General features: G+C 42.1%; 1 protein-coding gene across 1 annotated transcript in view; it reads left to right on the top strand.

Moving 5' to 3' along the window:
- Window positions 1-23,090, top strand: part of TNNI3K (TNNI3 interacting kinase) — a gene marked incomplete at its 5' end in the record, with an annotated part of 301,994 nt that extends 278,904 nt beyond the window's left edge. Inside the window, 2 exons of the mRNA XM_079777685.1 lie at window positions 19,253-19,332; window positions 22,971-23,090. Coding sequence (XP_079633811.1) covers window positions 19,253-19,332; window positions 22,971-23,047 — 157 coding nt within the window. The 3' untranslated portion in view covers window positions 23,048-23,090. The remainder of the gene's footprint in view (window positions 1-19,252; window positions 19,333-22,970) is intronic.
- Window positions 23,091-23,396: the final 306 nt, after the last annotated feature.

Here is a 23,396-nt window from a genome sequence, read left to right as displayed (position 1 = left end):
ACAAAAAATGTATAATTTTGAATCATTCACACTAGATGGCAATTGTTGTGTTGGCTGTTGTTATTTTTTTATTTGGCAATCTAAGGGAAAAGAGGTCAGTGCCCCTTATTAAATAGTCAGGTATTACAAGTTTTAAAAATTCTTGCGGCCCATAGTTATACTGCTCAATGAAATACTGTTCTAATATAATAAATTCCTACATTATTACACACACAAGCAAATATATAGAGAAATATAAATTAGATAGATATAGATAATATCAAATGCTAGTTCCATAAAGCCTTTTTCATTTTTTTTTCTTTCTTCCTTCTTTGGATTAGCAAATCATTGATAAGGACTCACTGTATTTCAGTCTGGGGGGGATAAAGTGATCAGATGGACCCACAGAGCTGGTAAATAGGCCATTTCAGCAAAACATGATACATTTTATATGAGGGGCACAGGATCAAATAATAACTGAATGAATGAATACAGAAGTGAGTGAAGGATTCTATGTATTTCTATTTAAATATCAAGTGTTTAGATCCTTGAGGATAAGTAAAGGTTTCTTTCAAAATCTGTGCTCCTCCATACATAATGCCATTTCTGCTATGAATCATAACTACTCCAAAGTCCAGAGTGATTATAAGTCTGCATCCACCTGTTGTTAATCTTCCAAACGGGTAGCTGGGTTCCAGACAGAGTCAAACATCCAGATGAGGGAGATATATCAAGATCCTTCCAAACATAGGCGGCAGAAAGTAATTACCATCTGCCTCAGCTCCTACCCTTCTCCCTCCCTGACGCTCCTGCTGAGAGTCACTGGCCAGGGGTTGTTCCTTTTTTATTCTTTCTTCTTTTTTTTTTTTTTAATCTGGTGTAGCTGTATTGGAAACTTAGAGCAGGTGAAGCATTCAGGCCCATGATGAATCGAGGCCAGACACAAATAGAAGGCTGTAGACTCAAGGGCTTCAAAGAGAGACATTTAGGGCAGTTCTGTGCTTGGAGCTGCTGCTTGCACTTGCTAACAGCCAGAATCCAAAGGAGGCAGCTGCTGCAAAAGCACATAAATAGAAGAAGCGTGCTCCCAGCGTTCCTATGGGAACCCACGGCAGTTCGGATACCCCGTTCCCCAGGCACGGCTTCTTTTCAGCTGGGTGTCTTATATTAAAAGGGAGACCAAGGGGTACACTTTCAGAGTGGTGCTTGGGGGATATTTGTAGTCGGGGTTGCATGACTAATTCTCACAACACAGTATGGAAGGGTTACTCCTGAGGATATTATACATTTTAAGAGTAGCATGAAAACGAGGGAAATCTGTCTTTTTCCTTCGTGTTCTAAAAATGTAAGTGGTTTATTATTTTCTTTTGTCCCTAAAGTAGGGGTGTGTGTGTGTGTGTGTAGCGGGGGGGGGGGGGGGGGGTGGGTGTTAGAGAGACAGACAGACAGTCAGAGAGAGAAATGTCTAAGGAGTCAATCCAAGAATAACATATTTATTTTATTCAAATAATACTGGAATATCAATTGTGTGGTTCAAATCTGGATTTAAATTGGTGATTTTACAGGTTCAAAATGTGCTGTCTTCTTACCTTAGCTCCTGACCTCAGTGGAAACTTTGCCTGTAAAGGGAATTCAAGATTAGACTGGGAACACATAAAACCCAGCACTGCATGGTACAAAGCTTCAAGAGGTTCATGACCAGCAGCACGAATTTCTAACATCAAGTCCAGTTGTCCACTGGAGATTGAAAATACAAATTCCCAAAGAGAGGGAAGAGCCCCATGTGTCTCCTTCACTCCAGCAGATCACAGGGCTTTCAGAGCAAGAGACAATGAGCCCCTGTGGGCTCCAGTCCCTCTCCCTCAGGCAAATTACCTGACCTTTGTGCCCTTCAGTTTCTTCATAATAACAATAATGCGTGATCATAATAATACCCATTTCACATGCTGGGAAGATTAAATGTTAAATTAAATGTATAGGTGAAATAGATATTCCAACACCTATGATTTTTAAAAAATACTTTTATGGACATGATCCTAACTGATACTGCTGTGAAACGTGTGGCTTTGTAAAGACAAGTATTACAGAATTGTGAGTGCCATATTTGCGGCTTGCTATATTCTCTGGGTTATGTATCTAAGAGGACAAGGCATTTCTCTCAAGCCATGGTTCCAAAGGCATGGGTGAATTTGGAATTCTTGCTTTCACTAGAGAAGGGTTTTTGCAAAAGTTTGACATATGGCAAGAGCCCACTGTGGCCAAGCCACGATTACAATCAAGTAATTTTTTGCTGCAGTGTCCACAAAAGCTCCAATGGATTCTTCTATGTAAAACATCTTTAAAACACACAGTAACTATGTGGAAATTGGCCCCGGATAGTACTTGGAAGCACTTGGAAGAGCCTGTTGGGTATTTTAGCAGCCTGATCTCTGCCCCATTCAGCTGGTTATGGGAACCTGCAGAGGGGATGTCCCTGTGGACCTTCCTCTCATTCAATTATTTAATAGGTATTTTATTTAACACGGCTGTGGGCTGAGCACTGGGGGAGACAGCAAGCAAACAAGGTGATGATCAACAATGTCTGGCTCTTCCAACAGGAGGGGCAAAGCCTCTACACCTGGCACTGTGTGGACGCCAGGGCTGCTGCCTGGTCCCACTGGCTGTGGCCAGACCTGTGGTAGGACTAACTGGTGACTGACTGAGGGGCCTCCACAAAGCCATTCCTATTCAAAAATTGTACAAGAAAATTCATTATCAAAAAGCCACAATCTCTCCAGAAAGAAGCTCATAAAAGATTTCCCATTTTGCTCAGTCTGGAGGCTTTGGGCATTCTTTAATTTCATAAATTCATTTGTTTAGCAAATACTTATCCAGATCTTACACTTCAAGGCTCTGTCATACAGCAGCAAATGCACAAATAATCTCTCCCCTCACGGAGCTATTGTTCTAGTGGAGGAGAAGTGTGATAGACTTTTTTAAAGTAAATTATGCAGCATATTAAAGCAAGGGTGTGGGGTACAGGAATGCAGAAAAAGATGTGATTTGCAATTTTAAACAGCATGGTCAGAGAAGGCCTCACCCAGAAGTAACATTTGAGCAAAGATGTAAACACAGTGAAGGAGAAAACCACAGGCCCCTGGGGGAGAACATTCCAGTTTGTGGGAAGAGTGTGCACAAATTTTCCGAGGCGAGATGAAGTCTGTGAACTCGGAGAAAATCCAGGAGACCAGAAGGAGCACAGTGACCATAGGGGAGAGGAATAGGAGACAAAGCGGAGAAACGATGGGGGTGTGGCAGATCATGAAGGAGCTGCAAGCCATGGGGAGGACCTGGGCATTTACTGAGGCTCAGATGCTGCCCCTGCAGGGAACTGAGCAGAGAAGCGACAGGATTAGGCCGCTTTTATCGCACTGAGAGGAATGGTGGGCAATTAGTTTGCTCTTTAAACCTACTTTCCTCTCATTCAATTAATAAGTATTTTATTTAACATGGGCTGTGGGCTGAGCACTGGGGGAGACAGCAAGTAAACAAAGCAGTGATCAACAATGTGATCAAGAACATACTAAAGAGGGCAGCTAACCAAGTGTTGGTAAGAAGGAAGCCTGCAAAATGCATAACATTGTTCAATGGAAAAAGAGAAAGGAAGAATGCTTTAGGCAGAAATGGTAATGAGAATGAGAGTAATATGTCTTGGGATTCTTTCACATCATTTTCATGTATATCATTGCATAATCCACCCAAAAATCCTACATATGTGATAGGTACTATTATTATCCTCCACTGTATAGAAAGGAAAAACGAGGCACAGGAAAGTTAAGTAACTTGGTCAAAAGCTACAACTAGGCAGTGCAGGTGCCAGTACTCGAAACCTGACTCTGTCTGACTCAGACCTTGTGCTCCTAACCACTTGGCAAACCTGCCCAGGGACCGGGGCTGAGAGAGGAAGCTGGAGAAATGACCAGGACTTCAGTTCTACCAAATTCGTTATTTAAATATATTGAGAACATATTCTGTGCCAGGCCTCAAATGCCAGGGCTACAGAGATCAATAAGAAAGCATAGCTCCCATTCTGAAGGAAAGTGCAATCTGGTGTGCCACATGTGAAGGCTTAATAAATACCAAAGCAAAACTGACCATGGAGGTCCAGCGGTGTGGAGGCTCAGAGCACTCTTACAGAACCCAGTCATGTTCCTGCCAACACAGAAGGCAGGAGCACTGGCCTGCTCGGCAGGAAATACCCACCCCTGGCTGGCCCCAGGATTCAAAGAAGTACACAGCACGTCATAACAGAGTGGGGTAGGAATGTATCTCCCAGCCCTTTATTGGCAGGAGAAGAGTTTTTCCACGAGAACAAGGCGCCTTAGCAACATAATACCATTTTGCTATTCAGGGTCTGACAGCAAAGAATACACAGAGGAGGAGGGGAAAGCTTTGGTGGTGTGTGATGAAGCAAAAGGTCCCAGAGGTTTGGCATACATGCACTTGTAACATTACAACAAACATCGCTTGTAATTTGTAACCTCCTTAGGGTTTTTCAAATGGTTTGTGAAGATCAATGTTCTGCATGTTCAAAGAGTTTAGGGAGTTTTCAACCTTCCCATCCAGACTGGCCTGTCATAAAGAACAAAGGAACATGGAATTTCTTGCAGGGATCTGAATTCACACAATGGAGCCTAGAGATGTAACATCATCAAAGATGGACTTTGAACTTTCATCAAATCGAAAGGAGAAACGAATATGTACTCCTTTATAGGTGCCTATCTAGTTGTTGCTTTTATCTTTAATCAATAAAATTGGACTTTTAATTTTTATTTATGTACCCACACAGTGGCCATTATTATAAAGTAGTAGTTAAAAGCGTGGGCTCAGATAGCTCTGAGTTCAAATTCAAGTTCTACCATGTATAAGCCATGTGACCTTGGGCAAGTGAGTTGGGCTCTCCAAGCTTCAAATATCTCATCTATAGGATGAAAATGAGAATATATAGTGTTTCAGTGAGGATTAAGTGAGAGTACAATTTGTGCATGTCTGATACACAGTAAACATTGAATAAATGTAAACTATGTATTTTTTTCTTTTGCCATTAGCACATTCATTTTAGTCTTTATTATTTAACTTCTAGGAAAAACTAATTGAAAGGTGAGTGGAGACTCTACTTCCATTAAGCTAGAATTGTTTGGCCCCAAAGTGGAAGGCCCCTTAGGGGAGAACCCATATCGGGTTTACCTGTTGCTCTAAAGGAAAGGTTGATAAACTATGGCCCATGGGCCAAATCCATCTCCCAGCCTGCTTTCTATTTTTTATTTTATTTTAGTGGAATACAGCCTCACTCATTTGTTTGCACATTGTCTGTGTCTGCTTTTGTGCTACAACAGCAGAGTTGAATACTTACAACAGAGACCATATGATCTGCAAAGCCTAAAATATTCACTATCTGACCCTTTACTGGAAAATTGTTCTGACCCCTGCTCTAGAAACATAAAACATCCATTCTTTCCAAATCACATAGCTCTAAAACTGCACATTGGAAACTCATCTCCCCATGGAAAAATATAAAGGCTACCTTCCAGGAGTCAACACATTTATTCTGACTAGTCATTGCCAGGGGCTGTGTGAGGTCCCAGAGAATACAAGGACTAATAAGGGTCCCTCCCCATGATCAATCCAGAGTCCAGTTGTGGATCAGATGAATATGCATCATGAGACAAGTTCTGTGCCAACGATGAGAGCAATCGTTGGGTCAGCACTGAGGGCACTGTAGTTGCTTCGCCTTTTCTATAGGGCCATCACTCTGTCACAGAAGAGGTGAAGTTTGAATAGAGACTCTCTCCACTGTGCTGGGTTTCACTTTCATATCTGTAAGACTGCATAAGAACCACTGGATGGATGATGAAGGCTATAACAAAGAATCATTCTCAGATTTCCCTGGCAAAGATGTGGAAGGTGATATGGGCTGGACAGGGAATAAGAACTGGGAGACTTCTGCAGAGATCACTGCTGTAATGCATGCAACAGTCAGGGGAATACAGCTTGTCCCTGAGAGTGGCTAAAGAAATGGAAGGAGGTTGCTCTAGCCGGTTTGTTCAGTGGTTAGAACATCGGCCCACACACCAAAGGGTCTCAGGTTTGATTCTTGGTCAAGCGCATGTACCTGGTTGCAGGCTCTATCCCTGGCCCTGGTTGGGGTGCATGCAGGAGCGCAACCAATCGATGTGTCTCTATCACATTGATGTTTCTCTCTCTCCCCCCTCCCGCTCTTCTCCCTTCCATTCTCTCTAAAAAATCAATGGAAAAAAATGTCCTTGTGTGAGGATTAAAAAAACAAACAAAACAAAAGAAATAGAAGGAGGTTGACCAATGAATTATATGTAAATAAACAAAGATAAACGAAGAAAGTTCCATCATTCATTTATTCAATAATTTATTTTAATACAATAATTTATTTAAGGCACTAGGAATCAAGGCACATTAATAAGCAAAACAGACAAGTTCCTGCTGTTATGCAACTGACATTCTGGTCAGGAGAGGCAGGCCATCTTAATTTGAGTTCCTCCAAAAACATACCATGACACAAAGATTTGAGTGTAAATTGCTTTTTTGGGACATGATTTCAAGAAGCATAGGGAAGGAAAAAGAAGGAAGAAAAGAAAATAAGGGGTATGTTAATGAATAAGCCACTGCTATGGGTAACCCAGGCTTAATCTCATTTTGCAAACTTAGAAGAGCATGCCTTAGAATTGTCAAAGGAACACTAACTCCCTCTGCCCTCCTTTAAGAATAGAGACACAGGAGACAATGAGGGTGTACAGAAACCTCTGAAGGTGACTTTCAAAGTAGTTCAGGTCTATAAACAGTACTATATCTGCCTACACAGGTGACAAATGATGAATAAATATATAAGAAAACTGAGATGGTGATAAATGCTATCAGACAAGGCAAACAGCTTGGTGGGATAAACAGTGACTGAAAGGCAAGCTTAGATGAGGTGGGTAGAATAGCGAAAACAAAGAAGATCACGGGAAAAAGCATTTAGGAGAACTAAAAAGAAAGTGTAGAGTTCATATGGCAGGAACAAAGAGAAGAAATAGAGAAGAAATAGAAGGTGAACAGTGGGTAGGAGGCAGGGGCAGAGTGGTACAGAACGGCTTTACCAACCCAGACAAAGCATTAGGATGTTGTTCTATACGTGTTGACTGGTCACAGAGATTGTGAGCAGGGACATAACATGTTGTGATTAACGTTTTTGTTGTTGTTGTTGTTAATACGCATCTGAGGATATTTTTTCCATTGATTCTTAGAGAGAGTGGAAGAGAGAGGGAGAGACAGAGAGAAACATCCATGTGAGAGAATCACATCAATTGGTTGCCTCCTGCAGAAACCCTGACCAGGGCCCGGACCGGGGAGGAACCTGCAACCAAGGTACGTGCCTTGTCCTGAATCGAACCCAGGACCCTTTGGTCCACAGGCAGACCTTCTATCTACTGAGCCAAACTGGCAAGGGCTGATTAACATTTTTAAAAGTTCATCCTTGTTGCTCTTCTCTCTTTCCTTCTCTTCCGTTCCTAAACGGTTTAGTTCACAAGCCATTAGACAGGACTGGGCAAGGTCAGCTTCCCCACGGGGGACAGAGCAGGATATCTGACTCTAAGGCAGGTGCAGAGAATATCCAGGAGGATGGTGAGGACGGTGGGTGGCAGCTACATGGCATGGCATGTTGGAGCCAGAGCTGGAGGAGGAAAGCGTCTCCATATGGGCTTGGGGCTGCCCAGCCAAGGTTCTAGAATTCAGGCATAGCACAGAACATGAGTAGAATGAGGAACATCACTCAGTGCTGAGTTCTGGAGCCCAAGAGAGATGAGGAGGGCGGGCAAGTGGGGGATAGACCAAAGAAGGGTGTTAGAACACAAGGGGGCAAGAAGGGCATCCACATATTGGAAACAATGGGTATGGGATGTTGGAGCCCAAGTGGGATAAAGGAGGTATCCGTGTGTGTGTGTTGAGGGAAGGGGTTGTGACAGCAATAGAAGATTTGTACATTCAGAGGCATTGATTAAATAAGTAAATATATTAAGGAGTGTGGGGAACCAGGTTCCTCACCATCAGAGAAGAGCAGTATAGTTATGGAAAGGGAGAAAGCTGGAATGGACCCTGTGATGTTGATTGGAATTGGAGATATGGGTATGAATTTATAATTTGAGTGCAGGCAGAGATCTAAAAATGTTTACCCATGCATGTATATCCATGCATGTTGTCTAGCTTCGCCTACTTGATGAGAAGGCCTGGGAACAGCAACACTTCAAATGGCAAAGAGCACACCAAGCACCTAGATTGTGATTTCTAAATTCTCCACCCAAAGGAAACAGTGTTTTGAAGAAATGGCAGATTCCAAGGTTGGGATAAGGAATGTACAAAACAAGCCAGGAACATCTTATGTGGGAAAGTAAAGAGGTACTCAGAGAAAGATGGGTGTATCTCAAAGGGAGAGCTACTCGATTTCCTAGGTCTTTATACATACCTCTATGTCTACCCCTGTCCCCGGGAACCCCCTTCCCAGGGGACTATTGCTTGTCCTTTTCCTATGTCTGGGAAGGTGCCTTTTAGAGCAGGTATCATGTTCCCAGGCACTGAAATCAATCTGTACATGCTTACATCACTATCTACCCCAGAGAGTAGAATCCATGCCCATCACGCTCATATCTGTACGCTTAGCACTTAGCATAGCACCGGCATTGTGCTTGATAAACAACATTGGAGAGAGAAAGACAGATGAAGTTATAGATGTAAATTTAGAAATCATTTATAGAGCCAACAGAGGTAAGTGGGGAAAGCAGGAGATTTGGACACTGCTTGGCCTAGGTTTGAATTACAGCTGTGTGACCCTGGGCAAGATGTAAACTCTCTGAGCCTGGTTTTCTTCACATGTAAAATGGGTTGTCAGGTGGAGCCAATGTAATCAAGTTTGTATGGCACTTAGCAGGTACACAGCAGATTCTAGTTTCTTTTTCCCCCTTAAAAATAAGAATAAAAGCTATCAAAGAAGACTAGAAGTTCAGGACTCCAGGTTATACTCCTGACTTCACTGTAACCTTGATATATTAACCCGGATAAGTTATTTCACTTCACAAGGCTTCTTGGTAAAGTGAGATGTGGAAAAATGAGGGAGTGAGGAGTGGGCTTTATGACCGTCCTGCTACCAAGATCTCAGAGCTCTAAAATTGTAAATGCTTTCCTTTTTTTTTGGATGATGAGTACAAAAGGTAAAGGTTAAGAAAGATTTTGCTATATTTAAAGCATGTTCTTCAGTTTTAGCAGTCAAGGCATGCGAAGTCCATCTTATGCTGGATCGTACAATTGACTCATTTATACCTGCTTAAAGTATAGGTAACTTGAGAAGTGGTGGTGATGTTACGCTACTGTTGAGCATATTAATAATTTATGAGCCATCAAGGAATTAACACACATTTTCAATTCTCACTGAATTTTTTCTTATTCATAATTCTTTGCCTAATTGCTTTTTCCTTTAAAAATGGGGGAGCTGAGACCTTGGATGTTTGCCTAATGGCTCAAACACAGCCATGACCCATTGCCAAGTCTTTTAGTCCTTTTATAGCCTGGGGACATTTGCCATTGAAAGAAAGCTGATGGGTTTGATTTTCCTGAAAGAGATATTTTGTACTGAACTCTGACCCCATTAAATACTTTGGCCATTGCCCATTCACTGTAATGAGAGCAATAAATTTGTTTTAATTTAGGACATTATCAAGTAGGGAATATTGACAAAAACAAAATAATGTTTTGAAAACAGCCAGAATGAAATCATGAATAAATAAACATATTGAGCTTAGCTGATAAATTAACAAAATGCTTATTCATAAGAGTCTGACTGGACTATTTCAAAGTTAGGCCAAAGGTGATCCCATTTCTAATGGAGTCTCTTTAGGCCAGAGAAAAGTTGTGCTGCGCAGAAAAACATTGCAAAGCCTCAGAAGGCATTTATCCCTCTGACAGATCTGTTTTAAATAGATCTATTTATTTTCAGCTGAATGCCAAAGGGAACAGTCAGATGACTCTAGTAGCCTTTTCTATGACAAGGCATTTATTTTCCTTGTGTAAACACCTTTATTAGGGATCTCAGAGGGCTGTTTCCTCCACCTTTCTTTGTATTAGTCGTGTAGATATTAGTGTCAAAAGAACTGAAATTCTGGTTAGATGTTACTTGTATATGTTTCCTTTTGAGTGAGAGAAATGACTGCTAACTTGGATATATTCCTTGTGAGGAAGGGGAAGAAAGGGGATAGGGAGCATTGATCCTCGTGTTAACATTCTCATGTAGGTAACATCATTATGACAGATGGCCAAAAGAAACAACAAACCACCCAGCATATTTACAAGGCTGTGAGGCCTTGGATATGCTGCCTTATGCAAAGTCCAAATGGCTAAATCTTCCAGGTTACAGGTAGCCTGAGGGCATTTTCAGCTGCAAACAAACTAATTGGACCAACTTGAGTGAAAGAAGAATTTGCCTGAAGTCTTTAATCATACTGATAACCTAACGGTTTTCCGTTCAACATAGCCCAGGGCAGTGTTTAGGAGGAGGGATCCATGCAAGATCAGCTTAGGAAAGCTCACACAGGATCAAAAACACACACACTGAACTTTCTAAAAGAAAGTATGTTGTGTTTTGGCATCACTGCATGGGGACAGGCAAGCCAATGTTGGGCAGGGGGAAAGTAACATCCTAATATATAAAAAGCCAGGTGCCATCACGACCAAAACGGACAGATAACCAAACAGCAGGCTAGGGAGTTGAGGGAGCGGGAGCTGTGGGCCCCTAGCCACCCGAGGCATCACCCGAGGCATGGTGGCAGGAGGAGGGAGCTGTGGGCCCAAACGACCAAAGGACTGTTCTGGCTCTCTCACCATGGTGGGGTGGGGCTGTGGAGGCTGAGGAGCCTCGTGGGGCAGGGGGCTGTGAGCATGGAGCTTCCCGGGGTGGCTGAGGCAGAAGAGCGTTGTGGGGTGGGGGGCGGCGATCACGGAGCATCGCAGGGCAAGAGCTGTAAGTGTGGAGCTTCATGGGATGGATGAGGTGGTGGAGCATCACGGCAGAAGCGGAGGCCGAGGAGCGTCGCGGGGTCGGGGTGGCTGAGGCCGAGGAGTCTTGCAGGGCTAGGGCTGTTAGTGTGGGCTTCGCAGGGTGGCTGAGGCAGAGGAGCATCGCAGGGTGGGGGCTGCGAGCGTGGAGCCTCGAGGGGCGGCTGAGGTGGAAGAGCATCGCGGGGTGTGGGCAGCTGAGGCTGAGGAGCCTCGCAGGATGGGGGCTGTGAGCATGGAGCTTCAGAGGACGGCTGAGGTGGAGGAGCATCATGGGACATGGGTGGCTGAGGCCGAGGAGCCTTGCAGAGCTGGGGGCTGTGAGTGTGGAACTTCGTGGGTCAGAGGCCATGGAGGTGGAGGAGCAACGCTGAGTGGCAGACATGGCCCTGATTGCAGCTAGCCCTAGGGACCCTAACCGTGCATGATTTAGTCATGCGCTGAGCCTCTAGTGTTTTATAAGATCTAGCAAAACACAAAAAAGCCGATCTGCTTTCTGATATGATGAGGAATATTTCTCTATGAGAAATTCAATGTTCATCTTTATATGCAAAAGGCCCAAAACTCTAACTTGTCACTAAGTCAGTGAGCTCCCCTGATGGTAACAGACCAGTAGTTTGACATATGCTATGATTAAATGTAGTGTGTTTCAACAAAATAAACTGATGAACAAAAAAGATCCAGAGACATAAAAGCATGGAACAGACTGTCCAATCTCAAGGGAAGGCAGGGGTGGGTGGGTGAGTGGGAAGAGATTAACCAAAGAACTTGTACCCATATATGCTTAACCCATGGACACAGACAGTGTGGTGAAGGCCTGGGGCGGGAGGTGAGGGCAGGTTAGAAAGGGTTAATTGGGGGTAAAAGGGGACATATGTAATACTTAAAGATAAAGATTTATTTTTTAAATGTAGTGTGTTTTAGAAGAAAGAGCCTGGACTAGAAATTTGAAGATCTTTTGTTCACGTTCTTGTTCTGCCTCTGTTATGTACATTATTCAAACTTTCTGAGCCTAACTTTCCACCTGCACAGAATGGAGGTAAAATTAATGCCTTCCCAGACACCTCCTTTTTACCTCATAAAGTGAAAATGTTTTAAGCTAATCAATAGAAAAGTATGTGCAAGCTATAAAGCCCTCTGCAAATCTAAGAAATTATTATTATTATATCATTATGATAGAAGTTAATGCTCCAGGTCTTTACTCTTTATGTGGTTGCTGTAATTTCCCTTTTGCTTTCAAGTCATGCGGACTATACTTATATATTCACTGCAATTCACCAAATCTAAGGTCCCCAGCTCTGCAAAAACCACACTTGGACAAATGTGATAAAAATGGACTGTATGCCCATCTGAAGTTTTCCCTGGAATGCAATTCAGTCAGAATCCATTATGGCACTAGCAAATATTCTGAGATTTCATGAAATCCCACAGCCAAAACCATGATTCATTGCTCCGATGCCAAAGCATTTGGCAGGCTATATTTGGAAGACACAATACTGGCCACTTTTGAAGTTTGAAATGGGTCCATGTGGACTCACTGTGGTACTGCCTGCTACCACGCTCTGGAGAGATGGCACCAGAAGTCCTCCAAGTCTCTTCCGACAGAATTTTCCTTCTTCCTTTTGGGCCTTGGTTAACAACATACCTTTCTGGATTAATAGATATCATCGTGTTTTAGGGTTTTTTTCCCACCCCTCGGGCATTGCAACATAAATATTCTACATGTATCTTATATAAAACACTTTGTGAAGCAGTCCGGATTTTCCAATACCTAGCATGCCATTTAAACCTCTAATGATGGATTTAAGTGAAAGTGACTTCTTCACACTTTTCTTTTGCTTCATCGTTGATGGTGGTGTGGTTCTTCCTTTGAAACTGAGCATTAAAGGAGATCGTCCTTTCAAGCAAATGGCACAGTTCAGTTACAGTTTTTTTCCTTCTTTAGTTTTTGTCATTTCAGTCTGATTTGCAGGAGGAAGTTAAGGACAGAATAATCACCTATGATCACCCTACATTTCCTGTAAGTCAAATGGAATACATATACACAAAAAGCTACAAACACCACGTGAGTTGTAATGGTAATGTGTGGCCAGGTGTGCTGTGGCATGTGAGTGGGAATCAGGCATTCAGACCTGGCCAAATGTCAGACACTTCAGATAAGGAAGATAAAAATCTTCTGCCTAAGATGGAACTATGAAATCTCACTCTGCCTTTCCAAAACATCAAAGCCGGTTTCACAAGTCTACAGGGTTCATGAAAACCTTTAAAGAACCACGGAATGTAAGAGATAGAGGGACCTGGGATGTCAGGTCATCCAGGTGACCACTTACATCCTTCTTACAGCACCCAGGGCCATCAGATGCTCCAAACACGGTTTGAACACTTCCAGGGATTGGAAGTACTCCCTTCTAGAACAACTCAGTCTATGTCTGGACAATTCTATTTTTAGGAAATGGGCTATTTTGTTTTAACTATACCCAATGTCTAAGGCTCAGCTTAACCCTGTGGGTAATGTCACCCACATGGAGTGTGTACCAGTCCTGCATGTCAGCCAGTGACAGTCCAGTCTAACCATTTGTTGGCCTGGCACAAGTCTCCCCTTCTTGGTTACAAAGTAATCAGTGGAAACTCTGTCCAGGTTCTGTGAAATCCAGGTGTATGTTCTAGCCTATGGATTTCCCCCTTTAAATGTACCCCCACCCAAAAGAAATAAAGCAAATCTAACATGACATCTTTATTCTTACTAAACCCATGATAGCGTCTAGTAATCAGTAATTTGTTTAAGTGTACAGAAAAACTCTGTTTTAGTATTTATTTTTTTCTGGAGTTTTGTCTGCAATGTATATTAACCCACTAATTTAGATTATAGACTCTTCCTTACTCCTGCTTTGAAGAATTTAAGCTAGCTTTAGGGTATATTCTATCTTCTAGCATTTTTTCCATACTTCATAGCTCTTCTGTAATTTACATTTATTTCTCATTGGATACTTTTTGCCTAATGTGCTTGCCATGAGCATAATTTTCCCTGCATTCAGTTCAGCCAAAATAGCCTCACAATTTCGTTTTGAACACCCTCCTTGTCTTTGGTCAGGGCGCATAGTTTATTCACAGACCATGTGACTATTAGCAAACATGCTAGTTTGTGCTGACAAGCCATGGCCTAAATGACATGCACACACAAATGTACAAATCACATATGGGGACTTGGGTGAGAACTATCCTAAGTAACAGACAGCCTGCTGGGTAGTCTACACCTATAAAGCATGGATTGAGAAGCAAGAAATATGTTTTCAATTTTGGTTCTGTTCTTCATTCTAGATAAATTATTCATTTCCTAGTGCAACTTTGTAGGAGACAATGGCTGATGATTATGCTGATCTTTACAAATACATCACAGAGCTTATATGAACTGTTTAGCCTAAAATGACTGAAACACTTTTAGCACTAAAATAAGATATATCAATATGATGTGAAAGTATGCAAAAGGTAACCTAAAGACCATATTATTCTCTTTGAGAGAGAAAATTTCATTTCATTCTCACAAAAAGTATACATGAAATAACCCATATAATAGTGTATATTATTCACATATATGCCTCTATATGATATACAGTATCCTTTTAGCATAAAGAAGCCTACCTAGTTGAATAGTAATATTGAAACACTGCAAAACTGAGTGCCTTTCTTACCTGCCATTAGTTCACATTTACTTTCATTGAATTCATGGCGCAGCTGCATCCCTGGAAATGCTTATTTTCACTGACCACAACTTCAGCAAAGAGAGGGCCCGCTGTTTCTGTTTAAACTCTGGGCTTCTGTGAAACTTCTGCTGATGTCGGGATGCACATGGGTTGAGGACAACCAGTTTCATTGATCAGAGTCTGGTTTCTTCTGCTTTGTTTGACTTGGGCATGCTTAGCTTCCATCTGTCTGTCATCCTGTAATAGCATCCAGAGCCAGAGTATGTGGTATCTCTTGGGCAGGAAGGTTAAGTCCCCTGGCACAAATTGCATTCAGCAACTGAATAAATAAGGCAGCTTGAAGATGGGCTTTTATTCATAGGAAACCAGATAGCCTTTTTGATGATAAAATATTTATTCTCTATTATCTTGTTGTTGCTAAGACTACTGTGCATAGCACATTTCTTAAAAGGAACTAGGGTGCTCAAGAGGTTATGGGTATTAGTAGAATATATTTTATTTTGAAAAATATCCTGAATGACATTCTATTGCCCAGAACTGAGTGTGGTTTGCCATTTAATGTGGATTGAGATCACAACAGGTCCCGCTTTAAGTCAATACTTTTTCTTCTTCCTTTTAATCATTGCTTTCCTCTAAGAAACAGCATCTTTCCTTTATAACTTAAGAAAGTGAGGCCAGCCCAGCCAGTGTGGCTCAGGAGTTGAGTGTCAACCCAGGAACCAAGAGGTCACCAGTCAGGACACATGCTTGAATTATAGGCTCAATCCCCAGTAAGGGTGCGTGAAAGAGGCAGCCAATTTATGATGTTCCTCTCTCATTGATGTTTCTATCTCTCTATCCCTCTCCCTTCCTCTCTCTCTAAAGATGAATAAAAACATATTTAAAAAAAATAAAAGAAAGTTAGGCCAACCCTGGCTGGTGTGGCTCAGTTGTCCCGTGCACTGAAAGGTTGCTGGTTCAATTCCCAGTCAGGGCACATGCCCAGGTTTCAGGCTCAATCCCCAGTAGGGGGTGTGCAGGAGGTCAGAGGCATGAGGAAGTAGACGATGGATGTTTCGATGTTCTACTCTTACATCAATGTTTCTTTCTCCTCCCTCCCTTTCTCTCTCTCTAAAAATCAATTTAAAAAATCTTTAAAAAAAGAAAAGAAAGAAAGTGAGGCCAAACATGGAGTTATTTGTACAGTAGTAAGTGAATTAATTGTGGAAATTTAGAGAACTCTAACTTCTCTGAGTGAACATTTGGCAATAACATTATTTAACATACTTGTATTATTTTAACTATTTACAAAGAACCAGCTAAGCCCTGTGGGAGATCCAAAGGTCTTAGATAGGACTTCTGCCCCTCAAGAGTATCTGTTTAGTGGGGTTCACTAGCACACCCATGCAGATCATTCTTCACCACGGCAGGCTCTGATAAGCACTGTGAAAGGAATGCGAAGTGCTAGAGGGTATGGGGTTCAGACTGGGGGTTTCCAAGAGGACTTTGAGGACATGCTGTCTTTGAGTTGGACCTTGATGAATAATCATAGTAGGTAACATTAATTGAGTGCTTACTAAATGCTAACACTGTTCAAAGGACTTCAAACTTATTAACTCTTCATTCTCATGATTAACCTTGTAAGTCTTGTATTCCCATCTTATAGTTGCTTACACGCAGGTATAGAGCAGTTAAATGAATTTGTCAAAGGTAGTAGAGCTAGTAAGTGATGGAGTCAAAATTCAAATTCAAGGAGTCTGGCACCAGAATGCTCATTCTTCACCACAACACCACGCTGCTCCCTGTCAGGGATAAAAAAGACATCACCAGGTAGATTCAAGTATGGGAGCAGCTCAGTTACTGCCATGAAGTAGGGAAAATTCTGGAATGTTTGCAAAGTCCATTAGTGTGGCTTGAACTTGGGAAAAGGCAGGGGGGCGGGGCAGAAGAGGGTGCTGTATAATGCAAGATACACACAAAATACAAGGAGGATTCGATTTCAAAGAAATTTGAACATCAGCCTGAGAAACTACACGGGGGGGGCGGGGGGCAAGGTGTGTGCATGGTAAGATTTTTTTCACAGGAAGACCATGTGAAGGGGAGGATTGAGTGACCGGAGAGAAGGACATCACTTAAGGATCTATTAGTTAATGAAATCATTCAAAATCTAATTTTTTTAAGTTCCAGTCACTGTTCAGAGTGTTGAGTATGTAGCAGGAAATAGGGAGACAAGATAGACAAGGCTTCCAACCTCATTTTGTAAAGAATATGGACAGTATATAAATAAATGGATAAATAAGCAAGATAATTTTATGGAATTCTGAAAGAAAGAAATAAGTTGATGTGATGTGATGGAAAGTGACCATAGGCAGAGGATGGCCACTTTGGAATGGTGGTCAGGGAAGACCTCTCTGAGGAGGTGACATTCCAACTGAGGCCTGAATGGCAGAGGAGCCAGGCATGGGTGAAGGCAGGACAAGGGTCCAGCCAGACAGGGTGTGGGTTCATCTAGCATTCCAAGCAGAGTCAATGCAAAAGCTCTGGATTGGGAAGGAGCTTGGAGAGTTGATGGGACAGAAAGGATGCCCCAAAGAAGTGCTTAGCACAAGCTGGGGAGTGGCGTACCTGCAGAGGCCTTGTCGATGCGGGTAACGATTTGCATGGTACTCTAAACGAACTGGGAAGCCAACAGAAGTTTTTCAGTAGGTGAATGGCTTAATCTGTTGTATATTTTGAAAAGGTCACTCTGGATAATGCACAGAGATGGATTTTAAGGGGACAGGAGTTAAAGCAAGAAGATCAATTAGGAGCCAAATTGCAGGGGTCCAGACAAGAAAGAGATTACTAGTATATGGCCTAGACCTTGAAGGAAGAGAGAGATGGATAGATTAAGATTACATTTTGGAGGCAGAGCTAAAACGTTTTAAATTAGGTGAGAGATGTGAGAAAAAGAACGGTACCAAGGATGAGTCCAAAAATTTTGACTTAAGTAACTGAAGGATGCAGTGGCAGGAATTGAGATGGAGAGAAGTGGCTTGGGGAGAGGCTACTAAGACTTCTGCTGTGGACATTGTGAGGGTAGTCCTGGAGATAACTGTGCAACTTATTTGAGGATGCTAAAATGTGGATAAGACAGATGGATACAAGACAGATATCTAAGTAACTGACCGATGTGATGAAATATTAGTGTGAGGGTTTTGATAACTTTAGGTTTTGAGTCTGAAGAAGTAGGAAGGTGGCAATGCCATGAATCAAAATGATAAAAAGAGTAAGAGGAGTGTGGGGAAAAGAAGGATTAATGAGGGCCAGGAATCTGGAAGAAATTCCCTTTTGAATAGTGGATCAGCACACATGCTTTTGGAATATAAAACCTTGGGTTTGAATTCTGTATGAGCCATTTATTAAACATGTGTGTTACTCAATTGCTCCATCCTCAGTTTTCTAACCTATGAAAGGACAGAAATGATTTGATAATGATAAAATAATGATAAAAATTAAATGAGATTATGTATGTAAGTGATTAATACATAGGAAGCATGTGACATATATTATTGTCACTCTCTTTTAATTGCCACCATAACAATAATAATACCTTCTGGGATGTATTTGACTTATATTGGTTATTAGTAAGATAATAATGTTGTGGTTATTAGTTCCTTTAAAGTAAGGCTTGCAAGCATATTAACCCAGATTTTAGATTCAGTGCTCCTTTTTGTTATATTTAATTATTAAAACAAACTCAAAATTATTTAGGTACTTGTCCCATCTAAATAAACTGAGGCTCAGAAAGGGTGATATGCCCAAGGTTACAGCTGGGAATTCTAGCCTACCTGGAGGAGCCAGGACTCACACTAGATCTGACTTACTCCAAATACAGTAGCCCTCCTCCCCTCTTATCCACAGAAGATACATTCCAAGATCCTCAATGGATGCCTGAAATCATAGATAGTACCAAACCCTACATATACTATGTGTTTTTCCTATGTATACATACTTATGATAATGTTTACACTACTCTTGCACTTTGGGGCTATTTAAGTAAAACAGGGGTTACTTGAAACAAGTACTGGGATACTGCAATAGTAGATCTAATAACCAAGATGGCTACTAAGTGCATAAGGAGAGGGTAGCATATACTATATTATTGAGGAATTCTACTCCAAGTCTTATTCCTTGGATAAGTGGTTATGCTGGACAAATGGATGATTCAATTTAAAATTCATGTATTGTTTATTTCTGGAATTTTCCATTTAATATTTTTATTCTGTGTTTGATCATGGGTAACTGCAACCATGGGAAGCAAAATCATGTACAGTATATGGGGGGACCACTGTAACTCTGAACCCTTCCCTGAATTGGTAAAAAACATTTTTGTTTCAGTTTGCCAGTTCTCTGGGATTTATGCTGAGTGAAAAAAATCTGTTTTATAAAAATGTTCTTAGCAAACCACCACCATGGTTTTCACAGTGTGAAATGGTGCATCTCCTTGAATTTTCCAGTGCTGGACAACATTCCCCTCAGGGCCTGTCTTTGGAGGAGATGAAGAGAAACCTTCAGTTCTCACCTGTTGACAAATATGGTAAGTGTACACATTCTTCAGACTAATTAAGGAAACTGCCCAGGAAGGTGATATCTATTGGATAACGAGGTGGGAAATTTCTATTTTGTAATAACTAGAAATGAAGGTCGCTTTAAAAATATTACAAAAGTGCAAAGTTTGGTCTTGAAGTTGTATAATTCTACATTTACCTTTGAGTTTAATAATGTGTGAGAGTGTGTGTGTACATGCATGTGTAAGTGGGTGTGCAAGTATATGGGAGTATGTGTGCACATGGGAAAATGTACAACCTTTCTTAGGAAAATCATCTCCTGCATCCTGTGGCATTTCAAACACACCGTGTTGCCGCTTTACTGAGCCCATGCCTCTAAGCCCCACATCACAGGGATGTAGGGAGGGAAGGAAAAAACATGAGATGAGTTTCTACACTTATATCATATGCTGGGGGAGTGAGTGCTTCCCTTTTAACAAGCACCCAAGGGTAAAAGGTACACCCAGCCATTTCCTCAAAAAGGTGGAGAGGAAGTAAGGGCCTCACTGATGAGATCCATTTTGCACAGGACTGCTTTAAAAGGAATTAACAAAGCTCTTTGAAATCGTTAACACAGTTCTATGCAGGTCCCTGAAGCCAGAGGGTGGACAATCGCCCTTATCATCAGCTGCCATATGAATATGCTGGGCCCGTGACCTCCTTTTTCCAACCTCTAAGCCTGAGAGGCTCTACATTATTTGGAATGTTAGCACAACGGGCTATTTATTCATGGGGACTTCCTCTGACAATATGGAGGACTGGAAAGAAAAAAAAAAAAGTATGTCAGTTAAAGAGATCAGATTTATTCCAAGCACCAGGTTTGGGGAAGAATAAGTTGGATGGTGTGTTCCCAGTGCTGTGATTTAGATGGCAATGGAGCCCGGAGGCCCTCAGCTTCGGGATCCTCACCAACACACCTCATCTGCAGAGTATGGCTACCTCAGGCATTGGGAAGCTTTAAGACACAAGGGGAGAATTATTCTGGGTAGATGCAGACAAACTACGTGGGAACACACCCAAGGAAGGAAACGCTGTGCTTCTGCTCCCAACACATGCACAGAATGCAACTGAGTGCTTTTTGTCATCAGTTTTACTACACAATTGGCCAGTGCAGTAACGGGAGATGTTCTCTGAGTGTTACATGTTTGATAGATATGATATCATTTTCTCAAACCTTTACAGATGGGATTGCACAACCACAAAATATAGGGCACCCCTAGAAATGTGCGCTTTAACTAAAAATCTTACCTTTCATGATAGAGTTTCAAGATGAAGTATTTCTTTGATTCAACAATCTGTTTCTTAAAGGAATAAGACTTGGAGTAGAATTCCTCAAGATGGAGAAATAAGACAAAGGGATGCAATAATACAAAAGTTGCATTTTTCTATGCCTATCTGTACCAAGGCTAAGAGAAAACATGAGGGTGTTTGGATGGAGTGGGAGCCCCAGTAGACAAAGAAGATATATTTACTGCCCTCCCCTATAACCATCAAATTGTGCAAGGAAGAACCTTTAATTGCCCTCCATTTCCACTTCATAAACCCATCGTGGTTTAACAGCAACTTTATGAACTGTTTCTTCTCCCCAGCCCCACACCCCAAAGAGCAGGGCTAGAGTTCACCCTAAAGTAACAGAATATGTGCAGACATGGTTCAGTCTTTTCCTAAAGCCTGTGGTCAGATTTCACTTGGGTGCCCCTTACGCTGAGTGGCTACCCAAGAGCAACATATTTGTCCTTCAACTCTGGCAATGACAGCTTCAGTAATAAACGGCGACATCCATGCCCTGCTGGTTTCGCTACACCTCCCTGAAGGAGAGCCTGCCCACGCTGGAGGGATGTGCGCTCACAATCAGATTTCCATTGGAGTGATGTGGGGAGAGAGGCATGGAGCATTGCGAGGCAGTAAAATCCCTTGTGGTACATCAGAAGGTTGATTACAGTAATAAAAGGATTATGACCTTACTAAAGCATCTATCCATGCCTGAATGAAGTCACAGTTTCAGGCTGGACAAAAGGAATATTTTTGCTCTAGGGTGTCGATTTTGTTTGAGTCCACCCAGAATTAGGACTCAGGAACGTGTGTCCTGCTTCCCCTCATCTCAGCCAGGGCCAGCCCCACTGAAGGCCGGTCCGCAGCAGCAGCAGTTATGGCTTTCCTCACAGGAGAGTTTATGTACTGCCTAAGAGATTCTGACAGAGATCTTTCTTATGAAAATAAATATGGCTATTCAGCTGCATATTGCTAGAAGTCTTGATGCAAATGTAGATGGCTGAGTCCTGAAAACTCGGCTATCAAAGGGGAGCGAAAGCAGCAATAGGTATTGACAAATGTGCCCATTTTTCCCAAAAGCAATGAATAGCTTCCTCGCTAGGAATGCAAAGGTAACTGCTTCCCTGCCTTGCCCTGAGTTCTCTAACATAGAGGCCAGATCCTGAGCCACTAGCTCATTTTCTGGATGCACCCACGTCTATTGCTTCCATGATCATCAAATGCCACTGGTTTTTAGACCTAAGCATTAACATGCACTTAAAAATTGGGCTCTTAGCCCTGCCGGTTTAGCTCCGTGGTGGAGCATCAACTATGAACCAGGAGGTCACGGTTTGATTCCGGTCCGGTCGGGGCACATGCCTGGGTTGCAGGCTCCATCCCCAGTGTAGGGCATGCAGGAGGCAACCAATTATTCTCTCTCATCATTGATATTTCTATCACTCTCTCTTTCTCTCTCCCTTCCTCTTTGAAATCAATAAAAACATATATATTTTAAAAAAGAAAAAAAGAAAAAAAAATGGGGCTCTTAGGTAGGAAAAAACAAACCAGAGCCAACCTACTCCAGAGAATGGCTCTTTCCTTTATCCCTGCTGCCATCTCCACCTTCCCTTTTTAGCCATAGTTTTGTTTGTTTTTAAATATATGTTTATTGGTATCAGAGAAAAAGGGAGAGGGAGAGATAGAAACATCAATGATGAGAGAGAATCATTGATCGGCTGCCTCCTGCACGCCCCCCACTGGGAATCAAGCCCACAGCCTGGGCATGTGCCCTCTACTGGAATCGAACACGGGACCCTTCAGGCCGATGCTCTGCTCCATCCACTAAGCCAAACCAGCTAGGGCTTTAGCCATAGTTTTTTAGTGCTCACTCTGTGTCAGACCCTGTACTGATTGACTACCAACCTTATGAGTAAGTACTACTGTTTCTCCCATTTGCAGATAAAGACATGGAGACTTAGAAAGGTTAAGTTGACAAACATCCCAGAACCAGTAAATAGGGAAGCCATTGTTTAAACCCAGAGTTGCCTGCCATGGAAGCCCATGTTTTTAGCCACCATGATATACCATCTTTCTGAACTGTACCCTTCTTTATTCCAAACTCAACATGCCACCTTGCCAGCTGGGATCCAAAGCAGACAACTAGCATGTATTTTCCTCTGGTCTCAGCTCTCTGTTTTTATTTTGAAATTTGCTTTTGTTTTACAACTGCTTGCCAGCAACCCTTGTCTGGACTCCGTTTCCACGAACCAGGAGAAGATGCCTGGCAGCTGTGCATGGCACTGGGTGAGGCTGGTGGAGAATAATGGGGAGATGGACTCAAAGGCCAAGTAACAGCTGAACTTCTTTTCTCACGCAGGCTACGTGTCCGATCCCATGAGCCCGATGCATTTGTATTCTTGCCGGAATAGTGGCAGCTTTGAGGACAGCAGCTGACAACATTCTGCATAGACCTAAGGCGAGTGTTCCCCCCAGACAGACACAGCAGTTTCAACCATTGCAGACTTGCTTCCAAATAGAATATTTTACCCTATAAAATCTCCTTAAATTTGCTTGTTTACACCAGTCCTATTTAATTCCCTACCACAAGTTGGGCTTTGGATCCATAGCCAAGGAATGAAATGCAAAAGAACCAAGACGGAATGTATTTGAAGAATTGGTTTTAATTTTGCAAGTGAAAAAACAAATTTGTGTTGTTACTTGAAGATGGGGCCTACATCTGTGGTGGGCACAATTATGTTTTCCTAGACTGAATTATGTAGACTTGTACTTGAGAGGCATGGGT

Source organism: Cnephaeus nilssonii (genome assembly GCF_951640355.1).
Source record: "Cnephaeus nilssonii genome assembly, chromosome: 7".
In the NCBI taxonomy this organism is placed as follows: Eukaryota; Metazoa; Chordata; class Mammalia; order Chiroptera; family Vespertilionidae; genus Cnephaeus; species Cnephaeus nilssonii.
Note: the sequence above shows the minus strand (reverse complement) of the source record. Positions and strands in the feature narration are given on the sequence as shown.